This window comes from Actinia tenebrosa, unplaced genomic scaffold (assembly GCF_029948245.1).
Source record: "Actinia tenebrosa isolate PJP-AT-01 unplaced genomic scaffold, QUT_ActTen_1.0 utg1230__unscaffolded, whole genome shotgun sequence".
Taxonomy (NCBI): Eukaryota; Metazoa; Cnidaria; class Anthozoa; order Actiniaria; family Actiniidae; genus Actinia; species Actinia tenebrosa.
In genome coordinates, this window is record NW_028292588.1 from 48,712 (window position 1) to 70,592 (window position 21,881).

General features: G+C 45.0%; 3 protein-coding genes across 4 annotated transcripts; 2 read left to right on the forward strand and 1 right to left on the reverse strand.

Annotated features, from left to right (window-relative positions):
* The first annotated feature begins 24 nt into the window (after nt 1-24).
* LOC148904417 (P2X purinoceptor 7-like) lies at nt 25-1,133 on the forward strand. Its single transcript, XM_089025345.1, has 2 exons — nt 25-330; nt 427-1,133. The coding sequence occupies exons 1-2, from the start codon at nt 131-133 to the stop codon at nt 839-841; spliced, it is 615 nt and encodes a 204-aa protein (XP_088881471.1). The 5' UTR covers nt 25-130; the 3' UTR covers nt 842-1,133.
* Nucleotides 1,114-2,124, reverse strand: LOC116294445 (uncharacterized). Of its 2 annotated transcripts, none has more exons than XM_089025344.1 (2): nt 1,437-2,124; nt 1,114-1,240 (listed from the first exon to the last, which is right to left on the reverse strand). In XM_089025344.1, the coding sequence occupies exons 1-2, from the start codon at nt 2,113-2,115 to the stop codon at nt 1,116-1,118; spliced, it is 804 nt and encodes a 267-aa protein (XP_088881470.1). In that variant the 5' UTR covers nt 2,116-2,124; the 3' UTR covers nt 1,114-1,115. The 2 variants fall into 2 exon arrangements, with proteins under 2 accessions (XP_088881470.1, XP_031557899.2); XM_031702039.2 differs by having other exon boundaries at nt 1,114-1,243.
* Nucleotides 2,125-7,885: 5,761 nt separating this feature from the next.
* Nucleotides 7,886-21,518, forward strand: LOC116296102 (uncharacterized). Its single transcript, XM_089025343.1, has 2 exons — nt 7,886-21,215; nt 21,307-21,518. Exon 1 carries the CDS (start codon nt 14,451-14,453, stop codon nt 16,353-16,355), a length of 1,905 nt encoding a protein of 634 aa, XP_088881469.1. The 5' UTR covers nt 7,886-14,450; the 3' UTR covers nt 16,356-21,215; nt 21,307-21,518.
* Nucleotides 21,519-21,881: the final 363 nt, after the last annotated feature.

The following is a 21,881-nucleotide window of genomic DNA, read 5'->3' on the forward strand; positions in this document are numbered from 1 at the left end:
GCGGCGTGTGACGTCACTGCGCGGTCTATCAACTTTCGACAGTCAATATTTGTTGATTGTTGGACAAATATTGACTTTCTGTGTTGTTTTTTTTGCTTGTTTTACGAGCCAAAACTTCAAAACATTAACGATGAGTAGTAGTTCTTCTAGCGATTCGAGTTCGGGAAGCGTTTTTGGCGATTATTTTGAGAAAATTGAACAGCAGGAAGGACTTATTCAAGGTTTCATGTTCGAACCAAGACGCATCGTGGACGATTCCTCAGAGTCGGATATCTCGTCAGATTCATCAAACTCTGCAACTCACGACAACCGTTTGCAAAATTCAGATTGGTAAGCACTTTTTTTAGCACTTGAAGCATTTATTGCACTGATTTTCGAGTTCAAGCTGAAGTTTACTTTACATTTTTTGTCAATTTATTCACCAAGGTGTCAAAGCGATAATTGTCAAATAATGGATAGAGAAGTCGAGTGTCTTTGCTGCCGTGAAATCCCGCAGATTATGGAAAAAAACCGTCAAGTCGTTGAAGAGGAACATCTTGCTGAGCCACTGCGCTGCATAACGGACATTCCAGGATTTAAAGCTGTGTGTCTGAACCGTTGGGTTTTGGATGCTGCCTGGTTTCACTATCGTCAGCAATATGGTGCCGTTCACACTCCAGAGCACAAAAGGAATCGACACGTAGCATATCGTGAGTTAGTGAGATGGTGTTGGGGTGTCTTAGGAAAAGAAATTCGAGTGGTTTTGCCTTCATGTGCCGTGATGTGCATCCGTGCTCACTTTCCTCCACCTGGTCTTGAAGATGACTTCGAATTCTCTGGTTTTCACTATCCAGACGAGTAGAATGATCTGAAATAGAATCTGAAATAGAATTGTTCTTACAATATATTGTTGTTTATTTGTTTGATTCTTTGTATTGCCTATGAAAAATTACACGGTTGTTGTTTCCATTGCAGTATAGTTTCCCCATCAGACCGCCTGGATCTCTAATGATGATTATTTATTACATTACTATGAATGTTCATTGGTTCTTTTTGATTTTATTTATTTTTCAGTTAGCTTGTGATTCGAGAAAAAGCAGATTATCACACTTTATACTTACCAGTCATTTTTTATTTTATTTTCTCTTTTTTGTCGTTAGATTGCTAATTTTCTCTTTTGGTGGTTCTATGGTTGCAACCTCCTTTGAAATATGTTCAGGTACATGTGTTTTTGATAGTGTTTTGTTAGTCTTGTGGGATTCTGCTATTTCATCAATCATGTTGACAAATGAAAATGGCACAATGTTATAATGTTGACATGTATTTTGTTCAGAGCACTGCTATGATAGCATATGTTGTCATAAATATCAATGCTACCAGATTACTACACACCATACTTAATTTACATTGTAACTAGTGTACTAATAAATAAAGTTGATTGATTGATCGATACTTACCATTAGATTGAGATTTTTCCTTTTTCTTTTTGATCATTCGAGATATATGCTTCTTCACGACTTCCTCCTTTGGTAGTCTTTCGACAGTGGCGATGTTCTTTGGAATGTGTTCAGGTACTTGTATTTTTGGCAGTGTTTTCTTATTCTTGTGACATTCAGCTATCTCATCCACCATGACGTTTACAAATGAATATGACATCTGTGTTAGCACTGGCTTAACGACCCAGGTTTTTCTTGTCTTTGGAAAAACCACAAGATATCGGCCTTCTCCTTTCTTAGTAATTGCTTGTTCTCGATTGCTGTTGTTGTTATGATCAATAATGGCCAGTTGGGTTCTGCCAACCATTCCCTGGTATGAGAAGTGCTTTCTCTTGCGTGCATACTTTAGTAGTAGAGAATGGAAAACTTCCAGATTTCCAGTGTGATGACATTCAGTAAGCTTAACAATGTCCTTTAGAAACTTCTGATTACAGATGACTTCTTCTAGTGCTACGTGAGCAGGTGACCCTGGCTTTAACCAATTAATTTCTTTGCGTTCTCGTCTAGATAGCTTCTGATGCTTGCAAGATACAGTGGTTTTACCTTCTTTCCAGGTATGTTTGTCACAAATATGGTTGGTGATCGACACCCAGTTACTAACAAGAACTTTGGGGTCTTGGTTACGGGTTTGCACACTCATAAATGATTGTTGATCGATTTAATCCAAGACTCTAGATCTTTATTTGACTTGAGTTTCGCTTTTTTTGACAGCTTCTTTGTCACCCATTTGGATAGATGCCAAACATCATTTTGGTGCTTGATAGTAGGGTAGTTTGCTGCAGTTTTGCCGTTACTTGAGTGTGACGGTCAGTAGTTAAGGAGCTTATTATATGGCAAGGTAATTTCACGCGCTTTGATTGGTCAATTTGCGGTCCATAACTTACGGTACGGACCGAAAAATGAAATGGTTCACTGAGTGTACGTACTTATGATCTTTTAAAACATTCAAATCTTTATCAAAAAAATATATTCCTGGATGAAAATCGTTGGAAAACCTTCAATAAATAATTAAAGATAACTGAAAGTCACTGGCTTTTAATATAAAACTTATCAAACAAGCGACAACTCTTTCATACAAGCGAAACTCTTTCGATCAAGGCTCTACACGGCACTAGTTGAGCGATTTTGTACGACTAGAAAAAACTAGAAAAACTAACTATGCTAAAGCTAAAACTATGTCAAACTACGAACTAAAGGGTGGTGACCAGCGGCTAATTCAGTAAATGGAATAAAGATAGGTTTACATGTAGAATTAACGTAAATTTGTTATTTCAGTGAGCTAACATCGTCTAGTTTGAAATTATCTGAATCGATCGGGTGAAGAAGCCAGTAGTTTCTTTCGTAAATGTTTTAAGCAGTTTTCTAGGCTCATCCGCTCTTGAAGTATGTCCATATTTCAGTAATATTTCACCCCCACTTGAATTTGAATGTATTTTTAGACAGGAGAGTTGGCAGTACCTTTTTTAATTGAGTCGAAAGTGTGCCTTCTTCATGACTTAAGCCATTGTACATATGGCGGCCTGCTTCAAACAGTCAAAACGTTGAAAATTGACGAAAACTATCCATGTTCAGCCAGCCGTAATTTTTCAAAGCTTCTCATTCATTTCTGGAGACAGTTTTTGAGTTTCTTTTCTCAATAAAAGGCAGGAAAACAAGCGGAAGGCTGTAGTATTTTTCATCTTGGTTGTGAATATCTTGAAGTTTGAAGTACGACAGTTTTCTTCTCAATCTCATGTTGAGTTCTTGAGGTCTTCTTTTGATGCCTTTTTTGCTTTGCATTTATATGTTTTGCAAAATAAAGCCTCACTTTTGTTAACTAGTATTTCAGAAAACTTTGAACTTTAGCTAAATTCTTTCAAAGTAAACTAAAACTTCGCCTTTTGAGCGACTCAAACACTACATGACTTTTGGCACGTACATGAAGCCCTTCCAATGCAGTTCTCGTTTGACATGCGCTGTCAACTTTACTTTTTGTTGCTTCGCCTCTTTTTGATCTCAATGCCTTGCCATATAATAAATATCTTATTAACCTCGTTTGCTCGGTCCGTACCGTAAGTTATGGATCCTCGTTTTTTCCACTTTTTTATGGCCCGCGCACTACGCGCTTGGGCCATAAGGCAGTGGAAAAAACTCGGTCCATAACTTACGGTACGGACCTTAGCAGCAGTAAGGGGGACTCGCGGTGTCCCCAGGAACCTATCACGTTTTCACGGGGATTACCCGCGTTTACGCCTATAGGAAACTTTTTACCGGCACGGGAATAACCCGTGTGAAGTAGGTGCGTTACACTGTTAGCTTTCGCGGGATGTCCCTTACTGCTGCTGTGTTGGGTACCGCAAACGGAGGGTTAAGATATTCCTTACATATAGATGGACACCATCACGAGCATTCGTAACAAAACTGTGCGCCGACTGCGAACTCAGGTGTTGGATCGCCTGGATGCGGACTTTGCCTTCACAACGTTTATGGAGGGAGATACAGATGAGACGATGAGCGAGGAAAGAGCAGAAAGGATAATTGACTTAATGCCCGAAGGTAATTACCGTCTGGAGTTGACGTTTATAAAGTATTTAGACGGTGAGTGGATAATAGAAAAGGGGCGTAATCCAATACGGGCGTCGGGTAAGCAAAGCTTGTTCGTGCTGAATAAAGACACCAGGCCGGGAGCGTTAGTAGGTGTGGACATGCTGTTCTACGAGGTTGCTTACCCGGTTACCGTAGTTATATACGACGCGTACGAGATTAAAAAACCGGATGTTAAAAAGCTTAAACCAATGCGCCATCCTGGTAACTGCGTAGGAAAGCTGGTTAGAGAGTTCTTTGAGGATTCCTCTAGGGGTGGTAAGTTAACTTTAAAGAGAAGAGAAGCCATCAGGAAATGGGAAAACGCCACTTACAACGCCGGAGGAACGATAGACAACATCAAGAAGTTAGAAACTGCTTTAGAAAGGCGCATACACGTGAAAGACATCACCGACGGCTTCATCTACTCCGGGACGCACAAGTATGGGGGCCGGGGTGCGCCTATCGTAATTTACCAGCATAACGCACATGCGTGGAGGGAGTTAAGGTTCCCAAAGAAGAAAGAAACGCGCGTTTACAAGGAGTCGCCGCTTGCGGAACTAATGCACGAGAATTCTATTTGGTTAATGGATGCGGAGGGAAGTCAATTTATGACCCAAGATGGTACTTTGTATCGTCCTGAAGTGGAACAGCTGCGCATTCAAAGCGCCTGTGAGACTTTAGGAGAAGACTTCTCCGACGAAGTGCTTAGCAGTCGCAGTTTGGACTTCTTAGCCGCAAAGAAAAGGAACGGGTGGAAATCCACACCGGAGGAGTTCAAAGATATAGCTAAAGCTTGTGTAGAACACGGTCACGTTGGTCTGTGGAACATGGAGTACGATGAAGACGAATACGTGTCGCTGGATATGAAACATTGTTACCCCGCAAGCTTCAAAGGCCTAGGAGATTGTAAGGAATATTACGCCCGTTACGGACATCCAGATTCACAGTTCTTTCGTGTTGCGTTGGATGGTCACTACGACGCCCCAGCAACGGGGTTTGTACGGTTGACCACCTGGAAATTAGCAGCGGGTCTGCACCCCATAATCTATGCGTGGTATGGGAAGCACCTGCAGGAGAAAGAATGGATACCGGTGCCCCTATTGAAGTTCTTTGAAGAGCGCAAACTTTTAAAATACACAGCGCATGAAGCCATACTTTGTCACAGCGCCTTCACGCAATGGTTACCGGAGCATAACCCCACAGCGCGTGTGGTCATAGGTAAATTCACGCAGGGCGCTAAGGAGGGAGAGAAGCACATGCAACGGCGCCTGATAACGGACGAAGGCGAGTTAAGCTTCCTCATCAAGCGCGCGCATGACAAAGGAACGATGGTATCCGTAGAGAAGTGGGATTACCTTGTAGGTGATAAACTACACGAATGAAATGCGCTGTGTTATTACCAGGACCATCGACCGCAGTATTACCATCTGCGTGCCAGTATGCTTGCATATGCGCACATTAACCTTCTCGCAATGCTCTTGCGGTTTGACAAAGATGACATTCCACGCGTAGCCACGGATTCCTTATACGTGAAACCGCACGTATTGGAAAAGATGAAGGAATTCTACACTGCCGATGAACTCGCAGAAAGTGGCCAATGTCGCGTCAAAGATGAGGAGATAAGGTCTTGGAGGGCACGTGTAGAATATCACGGCGAGCACACCCAGGGCACCGTAACGCCTACCAGAGAGCCTCTACCTTCAGTTGCCGACCCCATTTCCTACCAACGCTTCTCTTACCTCTACGGTACGGGAGGCAGCGGTAAGACGACGCGTGTGTTAGAACTCTTTCCTAAGATAAAGGTGCTAACTCCAACGCATCGTTTGGAAAGAGAACTCTGCGAAATGGGCCACGACGCACAAACTTACCACAGCTTCTTTCGTTGGAATGGCCGAAAGTGGGTACCAGAAGCCATCTACGACATACCTCCGGTGATACTTTGGGATGAGATTTGCACCGTGCCTTTGGAAATCCTGCAGGAGTTCGTAGAGTTCCTTCGCGGGAAATGTCAAGTAATATTCGCCGGAGATCCCTGCCAGCCTCCTCCAATAGCCTGAGAGATGCCCCACAAATGGCTAAAGGGGTTCGTAGACCATGCGGAGGAAATTAACGCAGATTACCGCAGTAAGGATCAAGTAAGAAACCTGAAAGCGGAATTAAGGGGCCTTAGTGACGCCGACCAATGCAAAACACTGCGCAAACGCGTACGAGCGAAGTCCTACGAGGACTTCCTTTACACATGGCATCCAAAGGATCTGGTGCTGAGCAGCAAACGCGCAGCACAGACTCGCATACAAAAGGATTTGCTAAATATACACCGAGAGCGCTTCCCTACGCATCCCGTACCTGTTTGCTACAAACCCCACGACACCCGCATGCAAAAAAGAGACGTCTGGGTACCTGGTACCGATATCCAACTGCAGAACGCAGTTACCCACGATAAAGCCTGGGTGCCCATAGAAAAGGTGGAAAGAATTACCTCCCATCCAGATTGGCGCTTGGGCTATTGCATGACAGTCCACAGCGCGCAAGGGCTTACCATAAAAGAAACGCTGTGGATCATAGACCAGCGGCTGTGTTGGAGCAACCTTATCTACACCGCCGTAAGCCGTGTAGAGTATGCCAAGCAACTAAAAAGAGCCTGGGGTCCGCAACTGCGCTACGATAAGACGCCAGAAGGCATAGCCAAAGAGAACATTGCTAAGAAACTCCTTCGCTACAAGCGGCACGACGAAGAAAAAAATATGACGTTCGACCTATGCGTGGACGACGTCTATAAGAAAGGGGCAAGGTGTGCCAAATGTAACATACCTCTACTATGGAGGTTTGACCCAAATGACGATCAGCTGTTCTCCGTGGATCGCATAAATAATAAGCGCGGCCATTGCAGAGGTAACGTAAGACTGACATGCCTAGAGTGTAATCGGGCGCGTGGAGCAGCACTACTCTGAGTCTTTGGGAACTATGAGCAGCTCTTCCTTGACAAATCCACGACTTGGGCCATCTAGGTAATACAACACGGGTTGCCCTTCCTTGGTGACGGACTTCGAAATCTCATACGTTTCCAGGGACCAGTTAGGATCCGTGGCTCTCTTACTGCCACCTTCAAGTTCCCCCGGCTGATAGAGGTATCTGACCACTATGTTGCGGGGTAGCTTTTTTTCCTTCAGTCCGACCGCCCTCGAACTTCTGACGTAGGACTTGTGTTCCACGTGTTTCTTTTTTATGGCATCCTTGGGTTTCATTCCCGTAGCCCTGGCCACCTCGTTGTTCAAAGCCGCGATGACCTGGGGGAGCCTCTGAGTCCATTCCCTGTTGCGTTTGGAGGGATCTTCCAGCTCTTTCCAATACTGGTACCCAAAGAGGCGCTCAGCCAGGGTCTTATTAAATCTTTCGACGATGCTCTGACCCCTGTGGTACTCTGCTTCGGCTCTCCTAATTTTAGTGCTGTGGTCTTTCAGGGTCTTAGTAACCACGCCCATGAACTCTGTCCCCGCATCCACTTGCAGCAGCTTAGGCCATTTCAAGACGCGCTTATAAATCCTACCTAGGGCTTCTGCGACTTCCCCAGAATCCTTGCTGGTTATGGGTTCGGCGTCCTTGTATCTGCTTGCGATATCGACTACGGTCAAAGCGTACCTATAGGTCTTTTTTCTCACCTTGTCGTGCGGCAAGAAAAGCAAATCCGCCTGATGAACTTCATTGGGGGTATTTACGGTGAAGCTGGGCCTGGGAATGTACTTGGGCACGGGAAGATAAACCTGCCAGAGGGTTTGTTTTCTTAGCCAGTTCTTAGCCGTTTCTTCTGATACCCTGGCCGCGGTCGCGAGTTTCTTGATGGCCGACGCTCCTTTCCAATAGCCTTCAGGCCCATAGTAAATCCTTTTGAGTTTGTCCTCTACGCGGCCCATTATATGAATTCCAGGACGAGATTGATCTTTCTCCCGTTGAAATCCACCGTCTCTCCGTCCACTTTAATGGTGATGTTTATGCTTTCTACCAAATTAGACAAGTCATAGCTCAAAGAAATGGGAGTGTACTCTACTGGGTCAAATGGATTACCTTTGGGCAGAAACTTGGACATAAGAGAAGACTTTTCTCCATTGTTGTAACTATGGACCAAGTCGCAATAGACTTCGTAAGAGCATGCGACTTTCCATTTCACGGGTATGGCTGTGTCGGTAATTGTTTTGCCCGAGGCACATAATAAAGATCCCAATGGGTCAGACTTTCCAAAAGTTACTGAATAGTTTGGCATATTATGTTTGAGGGTCATTTCGTGCGGCAGCCCTGTGGTAAGAGTATAACCGTGTTTTGCTAATTCCTTGGCCAGTGTGATTGGCGTGTAATGTCCATCGGGCAGCAATACGGCTTGATAGTTAGATCCTCCTGTATGCTCAGTGACTATGCCCCTAATCAGGTTATACCAAGAATTGTACAAAGAGCAACTTATGAGCCGAACTTTATGGGCTTTAATGGGAGGATTCAAGTAAGTGGTAAAGTCATTCTTGTCGCTTTCCAAAAAGACGATCATATATTACAGGGGACAAGTCCCCTTCTAGAAGCAAGCTACGCTTGCTGACTTAGACTAAATACGCCAAAGCTACGCCTCCTGCCAGCCCTGCGACTCCTACGAAGACCAGCTCATTGTCTTTTTGTTTCTTAGAAGGCTGGTAGTAATTCTTAAACTGAGGCTTTCTCATTCTAAAGTCGGGGTGTGCTTGCGCATAGAGCTTAAAGGCGTAGTCCGTATTTTCGAAGTTCTTGTCTGCATGCATCTTGTCTTGGTAGTTCTTATCCGACCAATCCCTGTAAGCTTGTCTTTTTTCATTCCAAGCTGCAACGTCTCGCTGATATTTCTCCAGCGCTAAGTCGTGTCTCTTCCTTTCAGCGGCCAAATCTCCGCTGCGATCACCTCTAACTAATCTATCCAAATATTGACCACCATAATTAGCTCCAGTGCATGCTAAAGCTGCAATGACTCCACCTACGACCACGCTAGCCATATATATTACACCGTAGGGAGGTACTTTTCCTTCCGTAGGTAATCCTTTACCATGATAGCCCCGCCTACGGCAGCGGTCATCTTAGCAAAATTAGCGAAGCTCTTGCTTGGGTCTTCAGTAAAGTCTTCTTTGAGCACTTTCTTACCTACCCAACCAATTCCCGCAACGATGGAAGTAATAATAGCTGCTTCTTCAACAGTTTTCAATAACGCGGTCGACATTATATTACAAAGCGAGAAGGAAAATCTAGGTCGCCACGGCACCTGGTGATAAATCTACTCCATTACGGGTATTTTGCTTCGGGGCTCCTGCACGGGTGCGTGATATGTTGGCGGTACATGCATGGGTTCTACTTTTGGCTTTGCTGCCCGCCATTGTAAGTAGAGGCTGCCTGCTGCTATAGCAACTCCTAACGCGCCAATGACGTAGCCTGGATTAATAAAGGATTCCTCTTCTTTTTCCTCCACCTTTTTCTCTTTCTTTGCTTTGTTCTTTTTATTCATCTCCGCGAGCTTCTTTCCGGCGGCGACTCTGCCTGGAGATTTAGCCTTGGTAATTTTCTGCTCCTCTTGGGGCTGCTCTACCTTCGACTCTGGTTCACTCATTTATATCTAAGGACTTGAAGGACTTGATAAGTAACTTAAGGTAACCTGAGCAAGTACTTAAGGACGACTTGACTAAGTACTTGAGGCGACCTGGGCAATTCCTGAGGACGACTTGACTAAGTACTTGAGGCGACTTGATCAGGTACCTCAGCAAGTGCCGCCTGGAAGACCTTTTCGACTTCTCTGTCCTTCTTAAAGTCCTTCCAAGACGTCGTAAGTTCCTTCAAGTTGACATGCTGAGCTACGTGAAGTGCCGCAGAGGCGACTGCCATTAACTTACCACACTTCAACGACAACCACCCACAAGTTATCTTAAGTTCTTGGGCGATGACATAGTCCTCGCTAATGTCCTTCCGCAGTTGCTCCACGTCGTCTATGGGCAGCGCAAGTCCAAGGAGTTTGGTGGCAAGTCGGATAGCGGAGTCTGCCTCGGCGTCCGTGGTCTTACTTGCAAGGGCAGCCTCGTACCTCTTATGGAACTTCTTAACCTCCTCTTCCGACAACTTATTAACCTGCTCATGAGTAAGTTCCTTGCCTATCATTTCTTTACACTTCCCCGAAGACACAAGGATGTTGAGTTGTTCCTTGAGGTTACTTTCATCTAGTTGTGTGGGGACTTCATCTAAGAGCTGCTCAATATCCATATATGTTAATGGAATACGGAAACCTCAAAGAGAAGATCATCTTGGAATGTTGGTGCGTTTTTAAATGCCGCATGTATTCATGCAAATGTTCCTTGGATATCTCACCGCCGTAGTCAGAAAGGATGGTTTCCAGATCAGACTTGCTCGGAGTATAAAATACGACAAGTGAACCTATGTTTTCCCTGAAGGGCTTAGAGACGCTGGTAAGCTGCTGCGAGAGCAACCAAACGCTGATGTTGTCGTGTCGGCCGCTAAAGGCGAGTTTAACGAGCTCTGACGTGCGTCTTTTTACGTCGTCCCCACAGGCAATGTCATCCAGTATAAGGAGGGTTTGCGTATTCTTGGGGAATTGTTTGTGCCAGAACTTAAGATGTCCAGATAACTCGTTAGGGTCTAAGATATCTACAAAGAAGTCGTCATCTTTCGCGCCTACGCCCGTCCAGGTGCGGTTATTCACGTAGGTGGGGCAGAGCAGCACTATGTAGTCGAAGCGGTATCTAAAGGGTCCTAATAGCTGCTCTACCACGAACTGGGTCTTTCCGCAGCCGGTGGGTCCTACTATCAGAGCGTTACAAGGCATGTGATCTGGGTTCATTTATATCTAATGAACCCCATTTATATATATGGAGGGTGCCTACACACCAGTGGAAGCAGTGCAAAGAATTGTCGCCGACGCAAAAGATAAGAGAGACACCATAGAAATGCAAAGGCGGCCTGAAGCGCGCGGAAAGGTTTGGTGCGCTCTTGACGATGGCGGGCTGGGCAGAAGAGTCCGTCAAGGACTTCATTCGGTATCCCTTATAAGGCTTAAATAACACTTAGTTATAATGGAGTGTAAGAATTGCAATAGGGGCTTTAGCAGCCGGCAGCGGTTGGAATATCACGTCGAAAAGAGGGTATGCGATAAAGAAAGGAATAATATTACCGTTTGCGAAGACTGTGATAAGCAGTTCAGCAGTGCGCAGGCGCTGGAGTATCACCGCAATAAAAGGGTTTGCTTAAAGAACGTATGCGTGCGCTGCGACGAGGACCTTACCGACGCATGGCATCGTCATAGATGTCTAGGGTACGACTTGGTCGGCGTAGCATGCCTTAAACACGGCGACGTTGCCGCCCGATGTTGTCCAGTCGACACCGCAAAGGAGTTAACGCGCCGTAAGAAGGAAATAGACGAAACATTTGCGGAGTTTGATCACGTTGAAGGCTGGGAAAACAGGGATTACTGGGAGGCTAACTGCGATCGCTGTGGGTGTCAAAGAAGTGACCAACATATTTGGCATTGCTTGTATGAGGGTCAAGGTGGCTTTAAAGAGTACTTAGATCGATTCGACGCTTGGCATGCTAGTAATGAGGTGGTAAGGAAAGTCCGAAAGGAATAAGGGCGCCTAATAGCAAAACAGGGTTTGCGCAAAGAGTCTCAAATCCTGATCTTATTTTTCTTGTTGTTTGTTAACAATCAACAAGAATAATGAAGACCCCCTTTGAAAGCCCTTTGCAGTCGTTGGATATATGCTAGCCTACGCAGCCGCATTTCTTGGAGGATTCCTAATCACCCTTTCAATATATGGACTGTATTACGTGCGAACTACCTGCAGACTGCATTACCCCTTGTAAGCCGCCGACACCTAAACCGCGTAAAAAATACACCTGCCTTCATTGTGGCAAGGTATTCCCCGAAGAATCCTTTGTGGGCCACTGGTGCTCCGCGGATCCTAAAGCGCAGCGGACTTTAGCAGACGTCCTTACGAGTGCAGAGGACTCTCGGGCTCATACTTGACTACGTCAAATACCCACCTGCCATCCTTTTTACCATGACTCATAACATGGGTAACGTCCTGCCCTTCGATGGCGTACCTTATCCTATCAGGCGCCCAAAGGGTGTATGTTCTTTTTTTATTCTTTAAGACCAAGCGCAGGCGGTCCAAGTCTTCAAAGACCACATAATTATTTATCTCGTAAATCTCCCCCACCACCAAATCCCTCCAGTGCGTTTGTATGAACTTTAACTCGGCGAATTTATCCTTGTCCATTATACCTATGGAATATTCTCAAATGCGTTGCCAGAGTTTGCGCGCTCTTAAAGCGCTTGCAGCACCACCTACAAGGCAGGCGAATTCCTCGTGCATACTCCGTGATCTCCCTGCAAATGACATCGTAGTCGTTGCCAATTATTACCTTATAGCCGTTTTCTTTGTACCTCTGTAAGAGTAGTCGTTGATCCTCAGATAATACCCCGTTGCCTTTAGGGGCCTTCAGCTCTATACAGAATCCATGGTATCGCACGTGTGCATTCAAGATGAGCAGGTCGGGCTGACCGCGTTGGTAGCCCTTCTGCCAGCACTTTATACGTTTGCCGTCCGAATCCTGCAGTTCGCCTAGACCAGGGGTCACGAGCATTTGAGGGTAAAATCTGCGAATGTAGTCCACCACCTTTTTATGTAGGTCAAACTCATTTTCGATCTTAAATACCAACTTGTTTGGACCATCGAAGCGCTTGTCTATTGCATATTTACCCATCTTCCTTAGTGCGGGTAGGACTTCCTCGAATACCCAATCTTGTAATTCCACGGCTTTAGGTAGCTTGGAGCTAAATATTAGTTGATACAGACCAGGCTCCGATATGAATAAGGAACGTGGGTGCATAGTAGAAGCATAACGATTCGTTATGTTCATCTCGCCCAGCCTTTTCTTGTTTTTCTCAGATACGTGGTCGCTAATAGCCTTAGCCGTGTTCTCGTAATCTAACGCAGCAGCCACCTCCTTCGCTTTGAAGTACAAAGTTTCGCCTTGCACTATGCATTGCAGTTTGGTGTCGTTGTTTTCAAATACGCGAAGCATCGTATACGCAAGGAATATTTTATTCTTCCTTGGATGAGGGAGCGCAGCGAGCGAATCAATACGCAACGCTCTTTAGCTGATTCATTTCCACGCTTAGTTGCGCGTCCGAAACTACGAAGATGTACGCGTTTATCTTTGCTGTGTCGCTCGCATGTTTGGTGCGCGTAATTTCCAAAGTAATGCCGTCCTGGGTGTTTACCAACCGCAAGCCCTGGCCATGTAGGTCTTCATCGTTTGTCGTGCGCATGTCGATCCACAACGCGTACTTGTCCGCGAAGAAATCCTTTGGAGCAACTTGGTCACCAAACTTGCGCGCGGCTTCCCGGTACATATCCGCGGGCTTTATCCCCTGTGAGTAAACCTTGTTAGGCACTCCGTTAATGCTAACGTCTACGTTGGTAATGTTAGGATTAAAGAATGCCTCAGAGTCGCGCAATCCTGCGGTGTATGTCTTTGCGAACAGCAACATTAACCCTGTTAGGCTGCGTCGGGGTATGTTGATACTTTGGTTGATAACCTCTTCGACGTTGTTCGTAAAGCTGAACGTCTTGTACATTACTACGTGATCGTAAAGGAATGCCTTTCCGGCGCTATATTCCATGCCAGCGCTACGGGCCAGCTCTTCACTGTACACGGTTTCATACTGCAGCTCTAAGTTTTTAACGAAATAAGGGTCCACGGCTGTTGAACTTACATCTTTTCCCTGCAGGATGTTCGTAGTATCTGCTAGGGTCACTTCAAACTGCAGTTCGGATAACTGTCTGGGGTAGTATGCACCATGGTTCGTAATCACTTCAAAGTCCAAAGGGATAACGTATTTAGTACCATAGGCGGTCTTTACCCTTGTTGCTTCTGCTACTGCGGTTGCTCCGCTGGAGTCCGTAGGCGCCGGGCTGGTGCCGCTGCGAAGCTTACGCAAGATAACGCTTCCAATTCCTTGCTCCACCCGCTGCGCGCGGTCAAAGGCTGTCAACCACAAGTCCTTATACGTGGTGTACAGGTCGTACCTTTTCAAATCCAAAAGGGTTTCCCCGGCGAACTTGATTCTCATTTCAGAAACGAGGTTCCTACCCACGTTATCGACAACGTAGCGCGCGTCTGCGGTATCTGGCTGCACCACTAGGTCAAACCTTAGCGCCAAGGTGCCAGGAACTAATACTAGGTTATCCGTTAGGCGGGGCACGCCCACGCGCAGCGTCTCTCCAGGCTTTGCGCTCCTGGGCGTGAATGTGACCCGATGAAAGGTGCGTTCTGCCTTTAGTCCGCCAACCTGCTTAGGTAATACGTTGGGATTTAACTTTGAGCTTATCATATATAATGGAAGTAGAAGGAACGGATCCAGACTTCGATCCCCTTACCGAAGAAGGTCAAGTAGACATTAACGACGATGAGTACGAATCCCTGCTGCCGGAAGCGGATAAGCCGGGCTTCTTTGAAAAGCTACGTCGCAAGTACGGTCCAAGGGCCCGCGGTGCCTTACGTAGCCTTACGGACAGGTTCAAAAGGGAAAACCCCGACAAATCCCTTCCATCTTACATGCGAATGGACGACTTAGGACCGGCCCCCGAAGCTCCTAGCGCCGAGTGGTTGCGAAAAGTACAAGCGGAAATGGATGAATCCATGGAAGAGCCCCCGGATGACTTCGAAAGGCTTCGGGAGCTATTACCCGACTGGGATCCTAAGAAAGCGCAGCTGCTATTCGAAGAAGACGAATACGGTAGGGAACTAATCATGGGTAGACTTGCAAGGAGCGGCGCCAAGGTTTACGTCATCCGCGATGGTAAAGGAAGGTTCTTTGCCGACCCCCGAATTCCTCCAACTTTAAAGGCAGCTATTGGCGAAACGGTACCCGAAAAGCTACTTACCGACGTGCGTAAGAGGTATCCTAGCGCCAGTTCGACTCTTTTAGAATTCCAACGCGGGGGCAAGGGTCAAATTCAAGTCCGATACGTAGGCAGGGAAAAGTGGTACGACTTTTATCAAAGCAAAAAGTCTGACGCACTTAACAATGCCTTACCAAAGGAAATAACGACAGCGCTAGGCAAGCCTGACTTATCCGTGCTGTCCAGCTTAACTAGTAAGGAAACTATGAGGCTACAGGAGGAATTCATCAAAGGCATTAAGACCCCCAAGGTTACCAGTAAAATGCATGCCATCGCTGGAATTCTGGATAAGGATCAAGAAAGGCTCAAGAAAATACAGGCTACCAAGGAAGACGTAGAGGAGAAGCTAACGAGCACGCCATCAGGCAGCAGCACTGCCTTGCAGCTGCAGCAGTCTTTAGAATCCCTCAACATGGAAGAAAGGACGCAGCAAGAACTCATAAACAAACATACGGAACAACTTGACGAACTTACAGGGCAATTAGATGAAAAAAGCGCTGAATTACAACGGCAGGCAGAATACATCGAAAACTTAAAGCAAACGGTGGACGAAAGGGAAAATGAATACATGAAGCAAATGCGAGCAATGTTAGACTCCCATGATCAGGAAAGCGAAAACGCTCGGCACCGCATTAGCATGTTGCTACTTGAAAGGGATACTGCTAGAAAAAACTTCGACCGCGCAGTTAGAGACGTTGGAGATAGTAACGCTGAACTTAGACGCGTGGGTGCGCAGCTGGAAGCCTCGGTAATGCAAGAGCGGCGGTTAAACACGGAAATCATCGTCAAGGAGGAGCAATTAAGACAAAGAGAGCAAGCCATAGAGGACCTGGAAAGGCAAATACAAACGCAACGGGAAATAATCGACGATCAAACTCGCACCGAAGGAGAAAGAGAAGCAGCTCGGGCGCAAGTAGGGTCCCTAGAGGAACGAATTGCGGAGTTGCAGGCGCAAAGGGAAGGCTTGGAAAGGGAGCTGGGGCTTACCACCAGACAAAAAATACTAAGAGGCCTTTTGAAGTATGGCGTGCCGCTGGCGTTCGCAGTTACCCTTGCGGGTGCTATTGCTGGAATTATGAATGCAATTAACGGTGTGGCTTCAGGTGCAAAGGCGCTTGGAAAAAAGGTGGGAAAAGAAATGGGGGAAATGGGAAAAAAATTAGGTAATGGGCTAATAGCCCTGGGAAAAACAATGGCAGCCAGCATTCCCGGGCTGCTTGGTAGCGTCTTAAGCCTAACACTGAAGGCGGGCGGTGAACTGTTGAAGTTCGTGGGGAATAACATTTGGATATTAGTCGTCGCTATTGGGGTGGTATTCCTGAAGAAGATGAAGGTTTAAGCTTATCCGAGCGCATTACTTCCCCCACTTCCTCCTTAGGCGTCCTTGTTTGCGAACGGGGGGCGAATATGGTATTCGCACCACCCTGGTAGCGCAGTAGTAAAGGCAGCACACTAATGGTGCTAATGGACTTATGATTCCAAATTTCATCTTTAGGAACATCCACGGCAGAATGAATGGTGTTTATTCCAACAAAGCCAATGTACTTTTGCCCTGCAATCGTGCGGGCGTCGCTTGGGCGCACTTGCAACTTTACGCGTTGACAATTAACTATCATATGAAAAGTTACCGACGTTAAGTTCTCTGCGCTCCTTGGCGTAGGCTCAAATGATAAGTGAGCCGAATGCCTGCTGTTCATTTTTTTCCTATAAGGCGGTAGTGGGGTGTTGGTTTCGTCGACCAGCCTAAAGCCTAAATTGCAGCTATTCCAGCCGCTAATGCTAACAGTGCACATTACTAGACCTAAGCCGCCCACGTAAGCCTGCAGCTGGGTATCTTGCCATAAATCCCCCCAAAAGCTAGCGTCTTCTAAGTAATGGGAAAACCCCTCTTGCTTCGTATGTGGGTTCATATATTTAAAGACTAACCACCGTAAGAGTGCTAATGGTTGCGTGGTTATAGTCATTATCCCCTTGATCCTCTATGCTATTTACGCAAACGCTCCCCGTATCGTCTACGCGTATCTGCAGCTTTACCAGCCCATGGCAATCGGCCACCATGTGGAAAGTCCAAACCAATAGATTTTCGTCGCTCAGGGGGTTTGGCTCTACGGAAAAATGCACAGGCTCCCTGTTGTTCGTCTTCGCGCGCATAGGCTGCAGTATGCCGTTGTCATCACAAAGCCTAAGGCCCACGTTGGCGTGGCTTCTCGTGCCAATGCAAATACTGCAAAGGATCAACTTCTTCCCTGAGTAGTTCAAATTCACTGACATGCCCTCAACGTCCACCCAAGATGCTGGGTGTATTTTTTCTCGCCTGTGTAAGTCGTATAAACACAATCTACTCCAGTTACGTAAGGGTTGTTCATCGCCATATATAATAGCTCAGACCAATGCTTGCGACTGTTAAGCCGGCTTTTAATAAGTTATGGTCATATTCCTCAGGTATGGTTGCGCGAATATGCTTTGATGGTTTCTTAACTACATGTAGCTTCGTTTCATGCGACTTTTTTGACTTCTCCACGAAATGGGGAATGCCCTTGGTCATGTCAGAGTTCACGTCATTCACCCCAAACTTCATGTCTTTGGTTGCTCGCTGCAGCTTGTTGTTGTAACCCACAACGGAATTGGTGTTAATAACCAAATTACTTGGCATCAACCAACAACCAGGCGACAAAGCGTAATCCAGTCTAACCTTTGATTGCTGCACCGCTAATTGATATCTCTGCACCGATTTAGATATGTCATTTTCTATTATTGCGGACTCAAACAGGGTTAGGAATTCCTGTTGCGTTTCCTGTGAAGCGCCTTGGGATCCAACAATGGGGCTGCGGGTATTTACCTGCGCTCCTAAGATGCAGTACACGAATGCCTCTATGCTGCGGTTAATCCTAGCGAAATTCCTTAAACCTTTTCCTTTCATTAACACAAACGGATCCCAAGTGCTAGGAAAAATCATTTGAATCCTATCAATTAGCGTGTTATTATCCTTGCGACCGCCCATATCGTAAAACTCTAATTCCTTCCCGGGGTATTCTTGGTGATCCATGCCTGCCGGACGCGCAGCATTAATACCCCAAACGTAAACAATGCCCAACCCATGCGTCTTACCCTCCTTATAACGAAAGTCTCTTTGCTGTGGCTTAAGCTCGTTAATTAACCTTTCTAGGGCAGCGGAGTCGTAGCGGTTATTCATCGAATTAAACACCTCATCTCCTGGTAGGGGTACGTTAAGCTCCTTCAACAACCTCCTCACCGTAAAGGCGACGTGAAACCGCATAAATGAAATATGAAACATGTCCGCGGCAACACCACAACCTTTAGTGGCAGCCCAAATAGCAAAGTTTAACTGCTGCGGCCAATACCGCATGTTGGGCCCTGCTAACCATTCCCTGGCCTCTTTACCCGACGTATGCTTCAACATCGTCTCTTTAAAGATATCCCTTACTACTACGTCAAACGATTGCTTACCCACTGGAATCTTCAAATGCGTTACCAATTTATCGAAGTCGTTTATACCACCTTGGGCGTCGTAAAATGGGTAATCTTCCTTGGCCATTAATAGATTCCTTGGAAAATTGGGTGGTACTTCTTTATGCTCGGGTTTTGGTGGCCTTTCTTTACGAACGGGCTTTGGTGCCTTCAAATCCGCATTGCTGTACATCCTGGAGCCGTTAAAGTAAATCCCATCGGGTCTTCTTTCGAACTTACTGGGGTCTGCATGCGGAAACGTCTTCCTAAAGGCCCTCCAGTTCCAGTAATCCCGGTTGTCGTGATGTGGCTGCTCCTCAATATCATTCCCAAAAGCGTCGTACATTAGTATATATAATGGATGTTATACCATCAGCACCTCAGTTCCAATAACCAATAACGGATGCCGAAAACTTCAGGCTCAATAAAGCAAATTTAATCCTGGCCTACTTGGAAGGGCAAACAAAACACTACGAAAAAATCCGAAAGAAATACGTTAGAGCCCGTAGCACGCTACATAAGATTGCGATAACTTCAGGATCCATATCCGTTGTGTTAACGGGCTCCGGCGTTGCTACTTCGCTTACTGGACCGGGAATAATTGTTGGAGTTCCTTTGGCCGGCGTTGGGGCAGCCTGTGGTATTATTTCGGCTGTTGCTACGGGCATTATGAAACAGTTGTCAAGCAAAATATCCAAGCATGACACGACAATAGCTCTGTAAAGGGCTAAAGTAAATACAATTACCGATCTTGTCTCAAAGGCTTTGCGTGACAGAAAGATAGACGACGTAGAATTCTCGCTTATTCTGGCCGAAGAAGACAAATACGAGAAATTAAAGACGGACATAAGGAATAAAAAAACAGTCGTAAAAGATCTTTCCGAGGAATCTCGCAAAAAGATCTACCAGGAGGCAAAAGAAGAGCTTCAAAGAAAGCTTGCTCAGTAAACATCTGCTTCGAAAAGAGCGTGACGGGATTCTATTTACATATTGAACGCCCGCTGTCTGGTTCATATGCAAATTAGTTTCACAAATCTATTTCACAAATGTGAAACGTTTTCACAAATGTGAATTAAAATTGTGAAGGTTTTGATTGGCCAAAAGACATGTGACGTAATCGTCCACTATCTTCTCGGAATCCATCCCAACAGGGGGTGGTTGGGGTCAATTTTGTAAAATATTTCATAGATTACGTCAGGGTAATAAGGAATATCCTTATCCAGCCGACAAAACATCCACTCGGCTTTTGTCATATCAGAAACCTCAGATAAAAGATAGGGAATAGCTTTGTAATATTTCCCTAGCTTTAATTTTTTCAACGTTTTCCGTAGACTTTGTGGGGTTGGCTCTTCTAAGTGGTCTATGATTTTCTTCCTTACTTCGTTGTTTAAATATACCGGTCGATAACCTTGGATATGACTCATCCAGTCTCTAAAGTATTTTATTCTCTTGTATGGGGTCTTCTTACGACCTCCATTGGCGTAATACTGCTCTCTGGTAGCATTTGGTACGGCATTGCGAATATTTTTACCACACTCGTAACACTGTGCTGACGTGTCATCTTCTATTTGCATTTTCTTACCACAACACCAGAAACCCCGAGGCTTGGGTATGTTAACTTTGGATCTTAGGCAAATTATACAGAAGTCATTGGTGAACTTTTTACATTCATGCATCGTATATCCAACAAATATTTTAACCTCCGCTTGCATGCGGTACCCAACATAGCAGCAGTAAGGGACTTCCCGCGAAAGCTAACAGTGTAACGCACCTACTTCACACGGGTTATTCCCGTGCCGGTAAAAAGTTTCCTATAGGCGTAAACGCGGGTAATCCCCGTGAAAACGTGATAGGTTCCTGGGGACACCGCGAGTCCCCCTTACTGCTGCTACCTTGCACTCGGTTAATAAGAGCTATGTATTGAGACTTTGTTGTTAAGTAAATTATCTAGTGTTCTTTTGCAACCTTCGTATTCCATGGCATTTGACGATGACACTTCTGAGACATGGACTAAAATGCAAAACCTGAATCTTCATCCATCATGCTGTATGTACCATATTTAGCATTATGGCCTGGACTGTCAGCTCTCCCATCACTGCATAAATCAACAGGAGTATTACGTTTCTTTACATCATTTATCACAGATAGCTGTTGCTGTTGGTATTGCTTATTTATTGCTGGTAATACAAACTTGTCTTGGGTGCTGTAAAATGATGATTCACTTATGAACTTTAATTTTAGAGCTTTAGCAAAACTAGAAAATTCTTGAAATGTTCCACCAGTGCATATAATAGCAGCTGGTATTTGTACATTTCCAGCAGGTACATTATTGCTCATGTAGGGTTGGGAAGTCCAGATGAGTTCATGATGCTGTAGACATAATGTATGCATGGCCACCATACTACCACTTGTTATTTTTTTCACTTCACTAACTGGTGACAAGAAATGACAGAAGTGACAGAAATGAAAAAGCTTGTCAAGTTCACTTTCATATACTATGAATTTGAGGTCATCACCAATATTGTTGTCCTCTGAAATTTCTGAGTATTCACTGCTTTCATCTGAGCTGTCATAGATGTAATCATTGTCAGAAACTTCATCTGAAGATGTTTCCAGGTCAGACATGTCACAATCAACAACATTAGTACAAGGGATCAGTTGTCTTTCCTGTTCCATTCCAGTTGATGCAGTACTAGTAGAGGGTGCTTGGCAGTAGCTATGATCAAGAAGGGTATTTGTTTGGCTATGAATTAAAGAATTTGTCTCAAAATCTACAACTGGAGAGGTCTGCTGATGGACTAAACTATTATTTCTTTTTTTAGATGGTTTCAGTGTCTGAGTTCCTATAGTACGATGATAAATACCACAACAATCTGAAGAGGAATATTGTGTACTGGCATCAACAGTTGTTTTGCTGTTCTGTGGTGTTATAGTTAAAGTGTCTTCTGGTTGTACAGTGTCAAGATGGACATTACTTGATGCAATTAATTGGACGAGTTCCTTGAAATACAAATAAACAAAGAAAGATAGTACATTTTCATGAAACAATTTATTATGTCAAATACTACTTTATTTGCTTGTGGAAGTATTTTTCAAGGTTGATAGTCGTTTCAGTGCGTGTTTTTAACTAAATACTACTCTTTTTCTGCAAACTTCAAAAAAAAAAAAAAAAAAAAGAGAGAAAGTATAAATAAATTGACCCACCTCTTGCTTGTCTTGTTTGTTCCGTCTTTGAATGGAAAATTGGCGTTGTCTTTTCTCTTTTTTGTGTTTGAAAATAGTAGGGACAGACTCAGACTTCAGCATTTTTCTTTTCTTTTTGACCTATCACATGATTAAATGATTTTTCAAAGCATTCTGGCATGAAGTGTTCGCTACAGACGTAGCATGACTCGCG

Coding starts and splice junctions, on each gene's coding strand:
- LOC116296102 (XM_089025343.1), top strand. CDS start 14,451: ATGGAAGTAGAAGGAACGGATCCAGACTTCGATCCCCTTACCGAAGAA.
- LOC148904417 (XM_089025345.1), top strand. CDS start 131: ATGAGTAGTAGTTCTTCTAGCGATTCGAGTTCGGGAAGCGTTTTTGGC. Junction 331..426: donor CGTTTGCAAAATTCAGATTG/GTAAGCACTTTT, acceptor TTATTCACCAAG/GTGTCAAAGCGATAATTGTC.
- LOC116294445 (XM_031702039.2), bottom strand. CDS start 2,115: ATGAGTGTGCAAACCCGTAACCAAGACCCCAAAGTTCTTGTTAGTAAC. Junction 1,244..1,436: donor GGAAAAATCTCAATCTAATG/GTAAGTATCGAT, acceptor TTGATGAAATAG/CAGAATCCCACAAGACTAAC.